This window comes from Oncorhynchus mykiss, chromosome 28 (genome assembly GCF_057628025.1).
Source record: "Oncorhynchus mykiss isolate SJ-2025 chromosome 28, ASM5762802v1, whole genome shotgun sequence".
NCBI lineage: Eukaryota > Metazoa > Chordata > Actinopteri > Salmoniformes > Salmonidae > Oncorhynchus > Oncorhynchus mykiss.
Genome location: NC_143049.1, coordinates 31587124 through 31607124, shown reverse-complemented (window position 1 = coordinate 31607124; position 20001 = coordinate 31587124). Strand labels below are relative to the sequence as shown.

Sequence of the window (20001 nt, the reverse complement as noted above, 5' to 3'; positions counted from 1 at the left end):
GTACAGAAAACGTTTGACCTCTGTCATTGCCAACAAAGGGTATATAACAAAGTATTGAGATAAACTTTTGTTATTGACCAAATACTTATTTTCCAACATAATTTGCAAATAAATTCATAAAAAATCCTACAATGTGATTTTCTGGATTTTTTCCCCTAATTTTGTCTGTCATAGTTGAAGTGTACCTATGATGAAAATTACAGGCCTCTCACCTTTTTCAGTGGGAGAACTTGCACAATTGGTGGCTGACTAAATACTTTTTTGCCCCACTGTATATCCAATGGTGCCCAGTCATAACTCTCTCACATGAGACCTGTCTCCCACATGAATCTTCTCTTTGTGCCAGACTGTATTTATAATTATTGTTTGGATAACCTTATTTACTATTTATGTATTTTTATTTGATTATTATAAAAACAATTATGTTAAATATATATTAAATTTTTTTTTGACTCTGTATGTGATACGCACTGCAGAAAACCCTGGAAGAAGAATTACCACAGTGAATTATTGTAATGTTTGTTTGTGTTAATTAATCCCATAAGAAGTAGAAGTGCACAGAGTGCCAGGGGCCAACACTCACCAAATTGCAGTGGAGCTCTCCACATGGTATGTTCTATGGTTATATTTACAGTGCATTCTGAAAGTATTCAGACCCCTTGACTTTTTCCACATTTTGTTGCGCTACAGCCTTATTCTAAAATTGATTAAATAGTTTCCCCCCCTCAATCTACACACAATACACCATAATGACAAAGCAAAACATTTAGTAACTGAGCAAAAAAAAAACAGAAATACCTTATTTACATAAGTATTCAGACCCTTTGCTATGAGACTCGAAATTGACCTCAGATGCATCCTGTTACCATTGATCATCCTTGATGTTTCTACAACTTGATTGGTAAATCACCTGTGGTAAATTAAATTGATTGGACATGATTTGGAAAGGCACACACCTGTCTATTTAACGTCCCACAGTTGACAGTGCATGTCAGAGCAAAAACCAAGCCATGAGGTCGAAGGAATTGTCTGTAGATTGTGTCAAGGCACAGCTCTTGGGACGGGGACCAAAATAATTCTGCCGCATTGAAGGTCCAAGAACACAGTGGCCTCCATCATTCTTAAATGGAAGAAGTTTAGAACCACCAAAAGTCTTCCTAGAGCTGGCCGCCCGGCCAAACTGAGCAATCGAGGGAGAAGGGCCTTGGTCGGGGGGGGTGACCAAGAACCCGATGGTCACTCTGACAGAGCTCCAGAGTTCCTCTGTGGAGATGGGAGAACCTTCTAGAAGGACAACCATCTCTGCAGCACTCCACCAATCAGGCCTTTATGGTGAGTGGCCAGACAGAAGCCACTCATCAGTAAAAGGCACATGACAGCCCATTTGGAATTTGCCAAAAGGCACCTAAAAGGACTGACCATAAGAAACAAGATTCTCTGGTCTGATGAAACCGAGATTGAACTCTTTGGCCTGAATGCCAAGCGTCACGTCTGGAGGGAACCTGGCACCATCTCTACGGGGAAGCATGGTGGTGGCAGAATCATGCTGTGGGGATGTTTTTCAGCGGCAGGGCCTGGGAGACTAGTCAGGATCAAGAAAAGATGAACATAGCAAAGTACAGAGAAATCCTTGATGAAAACCTGCTCCAGAGCGCTCAGGACCTCAGACTGGGGCGAATGTTCACCTTTCAACAGGACAATGACCCTAAGCACACAGCCAAGACAACGCAGGAGTGACTTCGGGACAAGTCTCTGAATGTCCTTGAGTGGCCCAGCCAGAGCACGGACTTGAACCTGATCGAACATCTCAAATCAAATGTTATTGGTCACATACACGGTTAGCAGATGTTATTGTGAGTGTAGCGAAATGCTTGTAAAAGAAATGGGTGGTGTGTGTGCCTCAAGTCTCACTAGAAGGCTGCTCCGGCTCCCTCTCCTCCAGCGACATTGTTGCGAGTCGGCCTCTGGAATCAGTTCAAATGCCCTCGTCATGCGGACAAAGGGTCTGCTTCGGGAAAGTCATACTTCTGGTAAGTTGACGTCACTCTGATATCCAATAGCTCTTCCTGGCTGTATGTAATAACACTTAAGATTCTGGGCTAACCATGTAAGAAATAATACATAAAAAAACAACATACATCTCTGGAGAGAACTAAAAATGTCTGTGCAGCAACGCTCCCCATTCAACCGGACAGAGCTTGAGAGGATCTGCAGAGAAGAATGAGAGAAACTTCCCAAATACAGGTGTGCCAAGCTTGTAGCGTCATACCCAAGAAGACAAGGCTCTAATCGCTGCCAAAGGTGCTTCAACAAAGTACTGAGTAAAGGGGTCTGAATACTTAAGTAAATTTGATATCAGTTTTTTATTTTTAATACATTTGCAGACTTTTCTAAAAACCTAGTTTTGCTTTGTCACTATGGGGTATTGTGTGTAGATTGATGAAGGGAAAAACGATTTAATCCGTTTTAGAATAAGGCTGAAATGTAACAAAATGTGGAACAAGTTAAAGGGTCTTAATACTTTCCGAATGCTCTGTATGTTACAATAGGAACGTTCCATGTCATTGAATCCCAATGATTGAATATAGGCTATAGCCTGTGTTTTACATTCCCCAGTTTCTGTATTGTTGTGTGTTTGTATGTGTGTATATTTCAGGAAATGGCTTCCTGGATTCTAAGCAGCTGATTGGTCAGCCCCATCGCAGATTGGAGTTCTGATCCCTCCCTCTTGTCAGAGGATACAGCTGTGTCTTCATTACCAACTCCTCCTCCGGCTTGATAAAAGCCAGTGTTCCTGCCCTGAGGAAGAGGGCTTCTTTTTATGTCCTGTGTTGATTGTTGTGGCGGTCATGAAAAGTTTTGTGGATAATATTTTGTAGCCGCTCCTTCCGAGGTATGTTTGCCAATAGGACTTAGTGTTTTTGTTTATTGAAATTGTTCTGTTCATTTGTTCCCGGGGGGGAAGCGGAACACACCTTGGGAGTGTTGAGGCAAGAGGCCAGCGGGCATACATAACCCGTAGTATTTAATCTGTCTATGCACACTAGGTAAGACCTGGGAGGACCACCACTTGTATTTTGGTTAGTGCATCTGGTGGTGCTAAAGGTTAGGTAAGTAGTGGGAAGGCAGGTAAGGTAGGAGAGGGTAAGTAGTGGGAAGGCAGGTAAGGTAGGAGAGGGTAAGTAGTGGGAAGGCAGGTAAGGTAGGAGAGGGTAAGTAGTGGGAAGGCAGGTAAGGTAGGAGAGGGTAAGTAGTGGGAAGGCAGGTAAGGTAGGAGAGGGTAAGTAGTGGGAAGGCAGGTAAGGTAGGAGAGGGTAAGTAGTGGGAAGGTAGGAGAGGGTAAGTAGTGGGAAGGCAGGTAAGGTAGGAGAGGGTAAGTAGTGGGAAGGCAGGTAAGGTAGGAGAGGGTAAGTAGTGGGAAGGCAGGGAAGGTAGGAGAGGGTAAGTAGTGGGAAGGCAGGTAAGGTAGGAGAGGGGACTAACTTTTACTTTCTTTGCTTTGGTTCCATCCAGCCCCTTTTCCCAACTTCACAGTGTTAAGGAATAATACATTCCCTGTAAACTGTATTTTTCTCTGCCTCCGTCTACCTTTCCCGTAGCTACGATCACATACCTTTCTCTGCCTCCGTCTACCTTTCCCGTAGCTACGATCACATACCTTTCTCTGCCTCCGTCTACCTTTCCCGTAGCTACGATCACATACCTTTTCACTCCACGGGGAGTTGCGATGTAGAAGGGTGTTACGTTCCCTCCTCCAAGAGGCGTACGTAACAGCCTACTATCCAACCAGGTACAGTATTTGTGCGAAGATGGTAAAGAGAACCAGACTAGAGGACTTTAGTTTCTGATGCCATTTGTTTCAGTCTTTGCCTGACCAGGAACTACAGACAAGTCTGGCACTGTGAAATTGATGTTCATCAACGCTGCTGAATTTTTTTCATTATTCTTGCACAACGTTCATGTTATGACCTTAAATGGGCAACTCCACCGCTTTTCAACCTCATTTTCATAATCTCCAGCACATCTCTACGGCACATCTCTAAATGTCGTCAGGCAGAACACGACATCATCTAAAGTTAAAACACAGATTTGTGGTGATGGGTAGCAAGAAAAATAAACTTGCTGCAGGTTTTTAAAAAAAAATCACTTTTACTCATACCCTGTGATGTCACAGAAACATTTTTATTTTTAGATGTAGATGCTGGTTTGGTGTTGGAGATGAAGTAACAGAATTGCCCTTTTAAAAGGAGAAGTTCACAATTTGACAGGTGGTTCCTTACCCTGAAAATAGTCTGTGGACCAGGATAAACTGTAATCCATGGTTCAGTTCTTTAAAAATAGCCATTGCAAACTTCAGCTACCGCAAGCAAAGAAATATGGAAGTGATGGCTTGTGAGCATGTTTAAAAAAAAGATGAACAGTCCAAATCACCTTAAATCAGCTCCATTTTTGTTGGAACCTTAAGTCCATAAAGAATTAAGCATGCTCCATCACTTCCATAGATTTTGGGCTAGCAGTAGCTAGTTTAATGCCCGTTTAAAGAGAGTTGAACCATGGATTTTTAAGCCTTGAGACATGGACAAGACAAAAAAAATGTAAGTGCCTTTGAACGGGGTATTGTAGTAAGTGCCAGGTATACCGGTTTGTGTCAAGAACTGCAATACTACTGGGTTTTTCCACGCTCAACAGTTTCCCGTGTGTATCAATAATAGTCCACCACGCAAAGGACATCAACCCAACTTGACAACTGTGGGAAGCAATGGAGTTAACATGGGCCAGTATCCCTGCTTGACACCTTAAGAGTCCATACCCCAACGAATTGAGGCTGTTCTGAGGGCAAAGGGGGGGGGGGGGGTGCAACTCAATATTAGGAAGATGTTCTTAATGTTTTGTATACAGTGTATCAATCTATTACAGGGTTCTCCAACTGGTAGCTCGTGGGTCGAATTTGGTCCACGGGTGAGTTTATTTGGCATCCAAATTTCTGAGCAAATGTTTTTTTTTTTTATCACGTTTTATTGGTGGATGATGGCTAAAAACAACCGCAAATCAGCTCCAATTTAATTTTGGACATGTTCCAAAGTATTCCCATGCATAGTAGTGACCTGATTGTATACAAAATGTAAACAAGGTTTGATATGAGTGTTTTAGGCAGATATTATATCTGGGCTTCTTGTGGTCTACAAGTTATTTGGCCCCCTGAACATCCGCTCAAGAAAAAAAAAAAAGCTATCGGACCTTATTCAAGTGAAGTATGTCTGACAGGATGTTTGAGATCAGGGGACAGCAAACGAGAGACAAAGCTTTTTTCCCCAGTCAGGTCTTTACTGCAACAGTTGATGTTTACAAATGTAATGCACATGACTCCAAACGCTTCAGACAGTAGCCATGGCAACAAAACTTGAGTGAGGTGGTAAGGGTGTGTGAGTCCTCCTGAGATACTTTAAATGAGCTACATATACAAACACTACCCAAATACCAACGATTCATGTCAACAAGGAACATCGACAAAGCATGAGAAGGATAAACATTCTTCAAATGATTAGAACATTTTCCCCTGTCCAAAAAAAAACATTCTGGCATCCTTGGTTGTGATAAGACCACACACCAACTAGTCTACACCTAGGCTGTAATTGACCAGGTGCACATTCAGCAGGACACAACGTTTTGGAACTTTCAGATAGTAATAATGTAGTTGGACTTAACAGTGGGGGTTAATAAGTGCTTTTTAGCAGAATGACTAACCTTGGCATATACATACTACCAATTCAACATGGGATGGCAATAAAATTTAAAAAAATTAACAATTCAAGAAACGAGAACAAATGTGCACCCAAACACCTATCCACATAAATATAAATACATCTTGGGGATTTTTGGAGATTGTAAGCGCGGTGAGCTGTGGTAAAACAGTTGTTCTCAAACTTGCACAACTGACAAATGTAAATGCAATAAATCCAAAGCTTTAAAGTTGTATAGCTAAACTGAACCCAACAAGAAAACACTGGCCTTAAAGGCTTGGCCTGCTAACTGAGATCTTCCTATTGTCACGGACACAATCAAACCTGCACATTCCTATTGAAGATAATATGAAGTCCATAAAATGCATTGCAAAGCATATAAAGCCCTTCAGATTTTTTGTAATCAGTTAACAGCATGTTATTGAAAATCATATTGAATTATGGCTGGCACTGTGAAATACCATCTTTCGTGTTTTATGTAAAAATGTCAAATTAATGCTTTTGGATGGGTAAAGCTAGAGATTAGAATGCCGACTCAAGCAAGTTGTCAGATGAGAGTATGATATACTGAAATGCCCAGCATGTTCCTATCGTCATTAACGGACAGTGAAGGAAGAAGAAACCATTCACAGAAATAGGGGAGTTTCATAAAGAACCAAAACTCCCCTAAAATCCCAGCCGTGGTTTAAAAAAAATGCCCCAGGGGCATGGAAGCCTTACACACCCAGAGAGGGAGTTTGTTCCGAATAGTACCCAGGGTTGGAGCCACTTGTCCAGGCTGTGGGTGCCCCAAAGATGCCCCCCTCTATGGGTGTGTGGTGAGTTCATAAAGTAGAGGAGGGTTACTCCATCATAACTCTGTATAGGAGAGGCTCGATGTAGTCCTCTCTGTAACGGGAGTTGATGACTCGCTGTCTCTTGGAGCCCTGCTTAACCTCCTCCTCTGTGAAAATCCCATCGAAGCGCATGTCTGACGCCTTGGACTGAAAGAGAGAGCGAGGGAGAGACAGGCCATAAATTAGCATCCAGTTATCTAGGAGTAAAGTGCCATTAACATAGTAAACTCAGCAAAAAAAATGTACTTCCCTTTTTCAGGACCCTGTCTTTCAAAGAATTGGCCAGGGCAATAAATTGCAATGTCCGTACTGTGAGAAGCCCAAGACAGCGCTACAGGGGGACATGACGGACAGCTGATCGTCCTCGCAGTGGCAGACCACGTGTAACAACACATGCACAGGATCGGTACATCCGAACATCACACCTGTGGGACAGGTACAGGATGGCGGCAACAACAACTGCCCGAGTTACATCAGGAACGCACAATCTCTCCATCAGTGCTCAGACTGTCTGCAATAGGCTGATAGTCTGAGCAGGCCTGTTGTAAGGCAGGTCCTCACCAGACATCACAGGCTACAGCGTCACCTATGGGCACAAACCCACCGTCGCAGGACCAGACAGGACTGGCAAAAAAGTGCTCTTCACTGACGAGTCGCGGTTTTGTCTCACTGGGGGTGATGGTTGGATTATCGTCGAAGGAATGAGCGTTACACCGAGGCCTGTACTCTGGGATCGATTTGGAGGTGGTGGGTCCGTCATGGTCTGGGGCTGTGTGTCACAGCATCATCGAACTGAGCTTGTTGTCATTGCAGGCAATCTCAACGCTGTGCGTTACAGGGAAGACATCCTCCTCCCTCATGTGGTACCCTTCCTGCAGGCTCATCCTGACATGACCCTCCAGCATGACAATGCTGGGGTAACATCTCACAGCAAGAACTGGCAAATCTGGTGCAGTCCATGAGGAGGAGATGTACTGCAGTACTTAATGCAGCTGGTGGCCACACCAGATACTGACTGTTACTTTTGATTTTGCCCCCCCCCCCCTCCCCCCTTTGTTCAGGGACACATTATTCAATTTCTGCTAGTTACATGTCTGTGGAACTTGTTCAGTTTGTTTCAGTTGTTGAATCTTGTTAGATTCATACAAATATTTACACATGCTAAATTTGCTGAAAATAAACACAGTTGACAGTGAGAGGACATTTCTTTTTTTTTTGCTGAGTTTTATGAATTATGAAGAAATACATTTACATAGATTGGCATTATAAACATGGACCGAATCCAATATTCATAAAAATGCGTGATTTCATATCACCTAATCTGATAGAAATCAGTTTGGATTAAGGAACATTGGGAGAGACGCGTCTCACCATTCGGGACTTGACACGTTTGGGCAGCTCCTCGTCTAGACTGTAGACATCTTCCCTCTTGGCAGACAACGACGACCCGTCCTCAAACTCCATCTGAGTCAGCACAAAAAAACAATGACAAGTCACGCAAAAACAAGCTTCCATCCAACGTTACTTAATAAGGTACTTCAGTCACCATATATCAAAAGCACTGGTTAACTATCCATTTAACAGCACCCAAATTAGGGCCTGGAATTTGTCCTGGTCACAAGAAACAAAGTGTATGCAGCAGTATGAAGGGTAAAATATGTTAACTACAGTGGCTTGTGAAAGTTTTCAACCCCCTTGGCATGTTTCCTATTTTGTTGCCTTACAACCTGGAATTAAAATATATATTTTTTGTATCATTTGATTTACACATCATGCATACCACTTTAAAGATACAATAAAAAATATTTTGCAAGACAAAAACAGAACTTGAGCGTACATAACTATTCACCCCCCCAAAGTCAATACTTTGTAAAGCCACCTTTTGCAGCAATTACAGCGCAGCAATTACAAGTCTCTTGGTATGTCTCTATAAGCTTGGCACATCTAGCCACTGGGATGACCATTCTTCAAGGCAAAATTTTGCCATCTCCTCAAGTTGGATGGGTTACGCTGGTGTACAGCAATCATTAAGTCATACCACAGATTCTCAATTGGATTGAGGTCTGGGCTTTGACTAGGCCATGCCAAGTCATTTAAATGTTTCCCCTTAAACCACTCAAGTGTTGGTTTAGTAGTACGCTTAGGGTCATTGTCCTGCTGGAAGGTGAACCTCCGTCCCAGTCTCAAAACTCTGGAAGACAAACAGGTTTCCCTCAAGAAGTTCCCTGTATTTAGGGCCATCCATCATTCCTTCAATTTTGACCAGTTTCCCCAGTCCCTGCCGATGAAAAACATAACCGGAGCATGATGCTGCCACCATGCTTCACTATGGGGATGGTGTTCTCTGGGTGATGAGAGGTGTTGGGTTTGCGCCAGACACAGCGTTTTCCTTGATGGCCAAAAAGCTAAATTTTAGTCTCATCTAACCAGAGTACCTTCTTCCATATGTTTGGGGAGTCTCCCACATGCCTTTTGGCGAACACCAAATGTGTTTGCTTATTTATTTCTTTAAGCAATGTCTTTTTTCAAGCCACTGTTCTGTAAAGCCCAGCTCTGTTTGGTTAGCTCCTTGGTCTTCATGGTGCCTCTTGCTAGGTGGTGCTCCTTCCTTAGTGGTGTTGCAGACTCTGGGGCCTTTCAGAACAGGTGTGTATATATTCTGAGATCATGTGACACTTAAATAAAGTCCACCTGTGTGCAATCTAACTAATTATGTGACTTCTGAAGGTAACTGGTTGCACTAGATCTTATTTGGGGGCTTAATAGCAAAGGGGGTGAATACATAAACAAGTTAATCACTCCAACCTAAGTGTATCAACCACTCCACAAATGTCTTGTTAACAAACTATAGTTTTGACACTAGTAATTTTTCCAACTTATCACAGTTCGAGTGGGTCAAAAGTTTACATACACTAAGTTGACTGTGCCTTTAAACGGCTTGGAAAATTCCAGAAAATGATGTCATGGCTTTAGAAGCTGCTGATAAACTAATTGACATAATTTGAGTCAATTGGAGGTGTACCTGTGGATGTATTTCAAGGCCTACCTTCAAACTCAGTGCCTCTTTGCTTGACATCATGGGAAAATCAAAAGAAATCAGCCAAGACCTCAGAAAATAAATTACTGTGGTAAGTAATGAGTCACTGGCTTCCTAGGGCTCTTTCATACCGTCCCTAGGAGGGGTGCGTCACTTGAGTGGGTTGAGTCACTGATGTGATCTTCCTGTCTGGGTTGGCGCCCCCCCCCCTTGAGTTGTGCCGTAGCGAAGATCTTTGTGGGCTATACTCGGCCTTGTCTCAGGATGGTAAGTTGGTGGTTGAAGATATCCCTCTAGTGGTGTGGGGGCTGTGCTTTGGCAAAGTGGGTGGGGTTATATCCTTCCTGTTTGGCCCTGTCCGGGGGTGTCATCGGATGGGGCCACAGTGTCTCCTGACCCCTCCTATCTCAGCCTCCAGTATTTATGCTGCAGTAGTTTGTGTCGGGGGGCTAGGGTCAGTTTGTTATATCTGGAGTACTTCTCCTGTCCTATCCAGTGTCCTGTGTGAATTTAAGTATGCTCTCTCTAATTCTCTCTTTCTCTCTCGGAGGACCTGAGTCCTAGGACCATGCCTCAGGACTACCTGACATGATGACTCCGTGCTGTCCCCAGTCCACCTGGCCGTGCTGCTGCTCCAGTTTCAACTGTTCTGCCTGTGATTATTATTATTTGACCATGCTGGTCATTTATGAACATTTGAACATCTTGGCCATGTTCTGTTATAATCTCCACCCGGCACAGCCAGAAGAGGACTGGCCACCCCACATAGCCTGGTTCCTCTCTAGGTTTCTTCCTAGGTTTTGGCCTTTCTAGGGAGTTTTTCCTAGCCACCGTGCTTCTACACCTGCATTGCTTGCTGTTTGGGGGTTTAGCCTGGGTTTCTGTACAGCACTTTGAGATATCAGCTGATGTACGAAGGGCTATATAAATAAATTTGATTTGATGTAATCCTCAAAAGGTGCACTATGCAGAAATCACAGCGACATTTCCTGGTTCTTAAAATTCTAATAGTTTGCCCCATTTCAGTTTGTGACAAAACAAGCAGTCAATGTGTAGAGAATCATTGTACCATCTAAACCACTGAACTATATTTTCCATAACCACTTTTACATTATTATTATTTTTTTTTAACTTTCAGCCATTTGAAGCAGGTGTACAAAACCGAAAGTAAAAGACAGAAACGAAACTTCCATAATGGGAAGAATAGAAATAGCACACATAGAACAGATGATCTAGTGCTTCTTTGACTTGCTTTCTATGGGAATAAAATATCTATAAGTCACATTTCTATGTAAATTTGGTCAGGTCACCCAAAAAGTTACATATTGTAGCTTTAAGTTTATTGTGGCGACATCTGTAGGTGTTAAGGTATGTAGCCTAGCGGATAAGCGTGTTGGGCCAGTAACCAAAAAGGTATGTAGCCTAGCGGCTAAGAGTGTTGGGCCAGTAACCAAAAGGTATGTAGCCTAGCGGCTAAGAGTGTTGGGCCAGTAACCGAAAGGTATGTAGCCTAGCGGCTAAGAGTGTTGGGCCAGTAACCGAAAGGTATGTAGCCTAGCGGCTAAGAGTGTTGGGCCAGTAACCGAAAGGTATGTAGCCTAGCGGCTAAGATTGTTGCGCCAGTAACCGAAAGGTCGCTGGTTGGAATCTGAGCCAACTAGGTGAAAAAAATGTGCCCTTGAAGAAGTCCCTTAATAACCCCAATTCCTCTTGTAAGTCGCTCGGGATAAGCTCTTCTGCTAAATTACAAAATGTCTGTTTCCTTTTAGTGTCTATAATGATGATCTATCAATGGATCCGCTTAAAATGAGCATTGGTATGGTTTCTCTCCAATTGGGTGTGCTGGGTTAAGGCAATATGTGATGCTCCAAACAAATTCTCAAACAAGTTCTCCAAACAAATTCTTAGTTCAGTGAGTTTTCTTGGCCTGCTTAAATACTTTTTGCCTTTCATAGCCGTTTGGTTGCTACTGGGAGCTATTGTTCTTTATTTCGACATTTTGTCCTTTTTGTCGACTGTAACAGGCTACCAGAAAGTCGCTTTTGGAACAATTCTGAGCCACTTCTGTAAATATTCACCACACTATTTTCACTGGAGTAAACTTGTAAATAAAACCTTCATTTTACACAGTATTTTTAATCTCTGGTTGTTCTCTTGTGCTCAAACCCTCCTAAATTAGACTGACAGATCCCGTGATATCTTAAGAGTAGCTGAAACAAAAACATGTGTAGCCTATTTGGCGCGTGTACAGTTACGCCCTAAAAACGCACAAATGCCAGATACAAATAATTAACGAAAAACCTCAACGTAGTTCTTCTAGATATGAATTGCACAAGAATTATACAATTACGGATTTCTGTACAATTTCTTATTTTTATTCGCCCTGTCCGCCACCCATCCATCAGCCAATATTTCATGACCCTAAACTCGCCCGCCCCGCGGATATAACCGCAGGTTTACGAGTCAACCTGCGCATGACTATGGCACACAGCCTGAACGTGGTTGAAGTGAGGAAGTTAATTTGGCCGGGGTAGGGCAGTCATTTTAAATAAGACTTTGTGCTTAACTGACTTGCCTAGTTAAAATAAAGGTTAAAAAAATATGTGAATGTGGTACCTGGTACATAAGGATGGAGTGCGATGCGACAAACTTGGCCCCGTACAGCAGATTGTCCGTCCAGCGCACCTGCACCACGTCGCCCACTGCTGGAGGGCCCAGCTTGACACAGTCCCGGTTCTGAAACCAAACCGTAGACAAGAGCAATCGTATTAGTTCAGTGAGCCACAGTTAAATACGCCAGGCCCATTAAATCAAGTCAATATAGCCCACAGCACGACTGGATTGATTTGTTTCCACTTTTTAGGATTGGTCAATTTCTATGACCAATACTACCACTGTGTTTGCCATACCACTGAATACCACGCCTAGCACTGATAAAAGCAGACAGATCTATTGACACTGCTGCTCCTCATTGTAATACAACATTTAGAAAGGAAATGTTTCCAGGAAAACTTAGTTTCATTTGTTGCCACAGTGATTAGTTTGTTTAGAATATATTTAAAATGTCAATACAACTGCATTGTCTATTTGTTACAGCAAACAACATAGATGTGTCTCCTGATGTTTCTCAACACCCCCAGATAGAGCTTCAGAACTTGTGGCTGTAGCATTCATCCAACGATAAAGGTATAGTCTCCTCACCTCGATGTCCTCGGGGAAGAGGTTGTCACTGTAGGAGCCATCGTCGAAGACGACCTCGTAGAAGGTGGCGGTGGTCAGCAGCTCCAGCACCTCACACTGGTAGTAGCGCCCATTTTTATGCTTACAGATAACCTGCTGGCCGACCTCAAGCTCTTGCATGGCCGCCTTATTACGCTAGGAGGACATGAGGTCAAAGATCAAACACTCCATATAGCACCATGAACAGATGACCATAAAGACCAGACACTGTTAAACAAATATGACATTTGGTAATTGGAAACAAAAGTGAAGGAATGTGGACCTGTAAAAGATACTCCTTTGTTATCTAATAATATCTTATTTTAAGAGCCATACATTTAGATAAATAAAATATAATATTTAGTATATGGACACTTGCTCGTCGAACATCTCACTCCAAAATCATGGGTATTAATATGGATTTGGTCCCCCCCCTTTGTCGCTATAACAGCCTCCACTCTTCTGGGAAGGCTTTGCACTAGATGTTGGAACATTGCTGCAGGGACTTGTTTCCATTCAGCCACAAGAGCATTAGTGAGGTTGGGCACTGATGTTGGGCGATTAGCCCTGGCTCGCAGTCGGCATTCCAATTCATCCCAAAGGTGTCTGAAGGGGTTGAGGTTAGGGCTCAGGTCATTCAAGTTCTTCCACACGAATCTTGACAAAACATTTCTGTATTGAAGTCACTTTGTGCACGGGAGATAGTGTCATGCTGAAACAGGAAACAGCCTTCCCCAAACTGTTGCCACAAAGTTGAAAGCACAGAATCATCTAGAATGTCACTATGCTATAGCATTAAGATTTCCCTTCACTGGAAGTAAGGAGCCTAGCCCGAACCATGAAACACAGCCACAGACCATCATTTACAGGTAGCGTTCTTCTGGCATCCGCAAAACCCAGATTCGTCTGTTGAACTGCCAGATGGAGAAGCGTGATTCATCACTCCAGAGAACTCGTTTCCCCTGCTCCAGAGTCCAATGGCAGCGAGCTTTACACCACTCCAGCCGACGCTTGGCATTGCGCATGGAGATCTTAGGCTTGTGTGCAGCTGCTCGACCATGGAAACCCATTTCATGAAGCTCCCAACATTGCTTCCAGAGGCAGGTTGGAGCTCGGTAGTGAGTGTTGCAACCAAGGACAGACGATTTGTTCACGCTTCAGCACTCGGCGGTCCCGCTCTGTGAGCTTGTGTGGCTACCACTTCGCAGCTTAGATGTCGTTGCTCCTAGACATTTCCACTTCACAATAACAGCACTTATAGTGGAACGGGGCAGCTCTAGCAGGGCAGACATTTAATGAACTGACTTGTTGCAAAGGTGGCATCCTTTGACGGAGCCACGTTGAAAGTCACTCAACTCTTCAGTAAGGCCATTCAACTCCCAATGTTTGTCTATGGAGATTGCATGGCTGTGTGCTCGATTTTACACCCGTCAGCAAGTCACTTAGATATTGTGGGTTACTGTGTGTTAATAAAGCTGAAAAAAAAGTCTGATTTGATGCGTTTTCATTTCAGGCTGTAAGGCAACAAAAGGTGAACCATTTTAAAAGGGTTGGTGCCTTTCTATCCCCACTGTATGCTTTTGAACTCAGCTAAAGTATTAAGAACCAGACAATGCATGAGCCCTCGGTTAACTCAGTTTAGAAATAAAATCTTGCTTGGCTGCCTTATTACGCTGGGAGATTAAAGAGTTAGCCTACAATTATTATACCACTCAATAAAGCACCATTAACAGATGACCATAAAGATAACACACAGCATATACTTCCAATTGATGTATTACATTTGGTAAGAGGAAATAAATGCAAACTAAGAGGATTCAGAAAAGCTATTTCAGTAGTGGCGAAATGTTCTGGTCACGTGAGACATCTAACAGCTTATTTTTAAGTTCATTCAGCAGAGGTATTTAAATCTAGACAATGCATACACCAGAGAAGATTCATTTGCATTTCACTGAACATTAATTCGGTCTCCGCATGTCTTCGGGTTCAACTATAACATAACTTCCCCTCCCCAACTAGCTAATTAAAGCACTGAGCTTCGACAGAAGCCAGAGAGAGCCTGCAGCACGTTCGAGGACATATTGTGCAGCCTGCGGCACTGACTGACTACATCAGAGACAACCTGTAGAGCTGAAGCGTTGATCTTCCCTCTGTTCCAACCGTTGACAATTACAGGAGTATTAGTACAAAAGTATAATGTTTGGGAATCAGAATGTGTTGTCTGTATAATGTTTGGGAATCAGAATGTGTTGTCTGTACAATGTTTGGGAATCAGAATGTGTTGTCTGTATAATGTTTGGGAATCAGAATGTGTTGTCTGTATAATGTTTGGGAATCAGAATGTGTTGTCCTTATACTATGTTATGTGGAGGATTGACATTTGGAACCTGACTTGCCTTTCGTATTGCCCCCGAGGAGAAAAATCCAGTTGAATACAGTGTGGAGCAGAAGGGCCATAGATCATAGGGTGTCAAACTCATTCCACGAAGAGCCACGTATCTGCGGGTTTTGGGTTTTTCCCTTTCAATTAAGACCAAGACAACCAGGTAATTAATCAAGTGCAAGGGTGGAGCAAAAACCCGCAGACACTCGGCTCTCTGTGGAATGAGTTGGACACGTGCTGTAGATGATTCAACCAATGGCCTACACCAGTGTCTCCAGCTCCAGTCCCTCAACAGCACACATTGCGTGGTAGCCCCAGACACTCACCTGATTCAACTCATTTAGGACCTGATGATTAGTTGACAAGTTGAATAATAATATATGCCTTTTAGCAGAGTTTTACAAAAAGGGACTTAAAGTCATGTGCCAGACGCCCACACGCTGCCAAAAAATGTCTGCTGTTAGGGGTACTCGAGGACTGGAGTTGGGAAACACTGGCCTAGGCTACATAGCTGTATACAAAGACAAGAAATCTAAATCCGAGCCAAGAATGCTTGACAGGCTAACCCACAACAGTAACTCTACACCAGGGAGAGTATGTCATTGATTGAATCTGCAACATGTTCTGACTTGCTGACACAATGCTCACAACAGGAATCAGGACAAAGAGTAAATGTGATCTTTCATCATGTCGCATGACAAATTATCTGTACGTGCTTGGGCTTGCCAGTTCTCACTCTAGGGGAAGGGAGGCAATGTTCCTATGGCCACATGGTCTCTGGTTTTGTAGTCTCTGGTTTCCGTTGCTGCTCTACATTTGATTAGGGAAGCATGATTTGACCTGTTTCACCTAGTCTGGCGTCAAACTGGATTCCAACCTGACAACTAAGATACATGTCATGTCTGCTACACAAATAATATCTATTAACCAATTGATGGTGGCGGCAATAACAAAAGCCAATAAATTAAATATGCCTGTAAACCTATGTGCAGGATTTATTTCAATTAAAATAGTTGCTTTTTGGGACAAAGAGAGTCAGAAGACACTTTTTACATTTACAAACGTGATGCAATTCTTCCCTGAACCAAAGCCCCCCCCCAGTAGAAGCTACCTCTGGTAGGACGGGTGACTTGTGCCTGTAGCAGGTGACGTGGACGATGAAGGGCCAGTCATCAGGCTGCATGAGCTGGCCAGCCGCCTGGGCGCAGGTGGGGTGGAAGGCAGTGGTGCAGCGGCCATGGGAACACTGAACACAGCAGCCAACATCCCTCTTCACCCGTTGCTTACAGTAGAAACACTTCTGCAGGGGGGGGGGGGGGGGGGGGGGGGAGAAGAGAGGGCCAGATGGAAGGTGGGATAAAGGGAAAGAAACGGGGGGGGGGGGGGGGGGGGGGGGGGCATATAGGATATTACGTTTCCTTTCTCACCGTTTCAAGCTCCCAGATGACACATTGTCTGTTGTTCCCAGTTTAGAATATGACTCCAATAAATACATACAGTCCACTTCCTCACTGTAGACCAAACTGGACAAACAAAGCAATCACACTGAAGTGGTCTGAGTCAGAGTAAGAAGTGACAGCCATGAAAACAGACTGACCCACCAACATGAAGCCTTGGAGAAGCTCCATATGAGGCACTGTTCATGGTTGCTGAGGGGAAGCCTTGGCTGGAGGAAGCTCCATATGAGGCACTGTTCATGGTTGCTGAGGGGAAGCCTTAGCTGGAGGAAGCTCCTTTTGATAAGCCTATTTGGCTCATTTCATATGAGCAGGGAGTGACGGACTCCGTTGAAGGCCCATATGACAAATGATTATGTTCATTTCGTGAACTGAATGGGTGAAGCTCCATATGACACACTTTTGTTTGTTTCATATTCAGGGATGGCAGGTAGCCTAGTGTTGCGTTGGGCCAGTAACCGAAAGGTTGCTGGTTCGAATCCCCGAGCCGACAAGGTAAAAATCTGTCGTTCTGCCCCTGAACAACCCACTGTCCCCCGGTAGGCCGTTATTGTTAAATAAAGGTTACAGGATAGTGAAATTGCATGCATGAGCAGCCTATGTGTGGCTTTGTTCACATCAGGGGAACTGAGCAGGAGTCAACGACCTCGGTGGAATGCCACATGATTAGACACAGTATTGATGTCAGACTGAAAGACCAAGGACACAAACCTTGTTGATTCCCTCTGGTGTTTACAGAACACTGGTGGCTGTGGGACCATTAACATTAACATTGATGGTTCGGAGCAACTGTTCAAAATTTTGGGGTCACAAAGCATTTTTTTGGGGTCCATTAAAATAACATCAAATTGATCAGAAATACAGAAATACAGCTGACATTGATAATGTTGTACATGACTATTGTAGCTGGAAACGGCTGGTTTTTAGTTGAACAAGAATAGACTGACGAGTGAGTTTCAGAAGAAAGTTCTTCGTTTCTGGCCATTTTGAGCCTGTAATCGAACCCACAAACGCTGGTGCTCCAGACACTCAACTAGTCTAAAGAAGGCCAGTTTTGTTGCTTCTTTAAATCAGCACAACAGTTTTCAGCTGTGCTAACATATTTGCAAAATGATTTTCTAATGATCAATTAGCCTTTTAAAATTATAAACTTAGATTAGCTAACACAACGTGCCATTGGAACACAGGAGTGATGGTTGCTGATCATGGGCCTCTGTGCGCCTATGTAAATATTATTTTATTTTTTTTTACATTTTTTAATCTGCAGTTTCCAGCTACAATAGTCATTTACAACATGAACAATGTCTACACTGTATTTCTGATCAATTTGATGTTATTCTAATGGAGAAAAAAGTGTTTTTCTTTCAAAAACAAGGACATTTCTAAGTGACCCTGAACTTTTGAACGGGTGTGTACTTGTCTATTAATGTTCTGTATTATGTCATGTTTCATGTGGACCCAAGGAAGAGTAGCTGTTGTTTTAGCAGTAGCTAATGGGGGTCCTAATAAAATAAAAAATTATCAAATGGCACCAGCATAGGCAAATATTTATATGGAAAATGTAACTATACCCATCATATGGAAAACAGTTAGTCCTAAACTCAAATGAGAAAAGTCTAAAGGGAACTTGAATTCTGTATCGCTCAGCAGTTGAGAAAACCACTGTTAAACGACAACCATGAAAATTAAATGACAGGAAGTCGATACACAGAAGCAGGCCCTAAAATAACTTTTCTCCTCACCAGCCACTGTGGAAGGTAGATTTTAAAAAATCTCCCATGACTCAGTGTTTACCAACCAAAATATAGTTTTTTAGCTCAATTTAAACCGACATAACACACAAAAACAGATGAGCATGCTTTGTAATGTTTCTAAAACAAATGTATTACTAGTAAGTAGCAATGTAGTATATTGTTTAATAAAACATTTTATGACCCGTCTTTTAACCAAAATATCATAGATGAGACAAATGTTCACCTGCCCCTTTAAGGGCCAGATGTTAGTGTGATAAGGTGAGTCCAGTCATGTCAGTGCCTGTGAGATTGAATCTGACTAGTAGAAGCGTCATCTTTCCTCACAAATGAAACTCAAACATAGAAAAACAACCTAGCTTGTGAACAGAACAAATATAAATAGCCAAGAAACACAATAATACATTCTCACTTTTGTTATACCCCCAGCCAGGCAGTGTTGCAGCGCGAGGTGGAATAGGCTATATAGGATTCATAGTTCTTTGACTTTGTGCAATAAAATTTAGCAGCTATGAAACAAACCAGCATAAATACTTTGAAACCCCCCCCCCCAGCTAATACAGCATTTATTTTACTATAAATGTGATCATCCTTGACTATTTTTATTCACAAATGCGAGTGAAATGCTCACACTGTGGAGCCCAGACCACACTGTTGAAATAGACATCTTAATGCAATGCAAAATCTGAACACATTTTAGGCACAGAAGTAGTGTTGTGGCCCTGACTGTGACCATTGAGGAACAGTAGCTCACCAGCTGGAACCTGGCCAGAGGGATGTAACTGAGGTCCACGGGACTGCGGTCGGCGATGTTCACGAAGCGCGCCTCCAGGACCACGAGCGAACACAGCACGTGCACCCACCTGCGTGTGTGTCACAGCAAACAGATCGGCACAATAAACAAACTATAGGTGTGTGACACATCAGGGGAAAGTTTCCACTGAGCCTTCATTCCCAATTCAAGGAAATTAAAACATGATGTTATTTATAACTAACATGGACAAAAACTATATATTTTTTTAAGGGTGGGCTATATTAAACATGTATTTTGTTAATATACAAAAATGTTAGGATCACATGTAGCCTAGACAAAAACAAGTTTCCATTATATATATATCGCTATGCTATAGAGGACATCATCCTTCAATATATAATAGAATCTTACTGTAGACTAGCACAGGCTCCTCACTGTCACAAGCCATTACAGAGACTTGACAGAGAAGGCTAGCTTGGACTACAGGCATTCCCTGCCTTTTTCATTGACTAAAGTGTCCTAGATTCAGCGGGGAGGGTAAAGTGTGACCACTGGCTACAGACTGGGGATCCTAATAAAATACCAGACTAGAGTGGTTGTGGCGTCGGTGTAACAAAATGTATTTAGCCTAGAGCTTGAGGCCTCCATTAAATTGGTAACTCATCAAATTGCTGTACTATACTCACTTGTCGTTGTTGGCTCTCTGTAGAGCTCCCCCTCGCAGTGAACACAGGCAGCAGTCCTGAGGGAGCAAAAGATGCACACAGATGACCTCTGACCTAGTGTTTAACATCACATTTTGGATACTTAATGTTATAGTCCT

The 20001-nt window shown here is 42.9% G+C and overlaps 1 protein-coding gene and 1 long non-coding RNA gene across 3 annotated transcripts in view; one reads left to right on the top strand and one right to left on the bottom strand.

Annotated features, from left to right (window-relative positions):
- The first annotated feature begins 2777 nt into the window (after positions 1–2777).
- Positions 2778–8398, top strand: LOC149970827 (uncharacterized). The gene is made up of 2 exons (XR_016492746.1): positions 2778–2893; positions 6837–8398. It is a non-coding gene; the product is annotated as an uncharacterized LOC149970827 (long non-coding RNA).
- LOC110508930 (lysine-specific demethylase 4A) overlaps positions 5305–20001 on the bottom strand; it is a 29275-nt gene continuing 14578 nt past the window's right edge. The window contains exons 16-22 of one of the 2 annotated variants that reach the window (XM_036966158.2): positions 19865–19920; positions 19179–19287; positions 16328–16516; positions 12816–12989; positions 12231–12350; positions 7949–8041; positions 5305–6724 (exon numbers count right to left, since the gene is read on the bottom strand). In XM_036966158.2, coding sequence (XP_036822053.2) covers positions 6584–6724; positions 7949–8041; positions 12231–12350; positions 12816–12989; positions 16328–16516; positions 19179–19287; positions 19865–19920 — 882 coding nt within the window. In that variant the 3' untranslated portion in view covers positions 5305–6583. Of the gene's footprint in view, positions 6725–7948; positions 8042–12230; positions 12351–12815; positions 12990–14320; positions 14507–16327; positions 16517–19178; positions 19288–19864; positions 19921–20001 lie in introns of those variants that run through there. The other variant, XM_090225049.1, reaches the window with a different exon arrangement.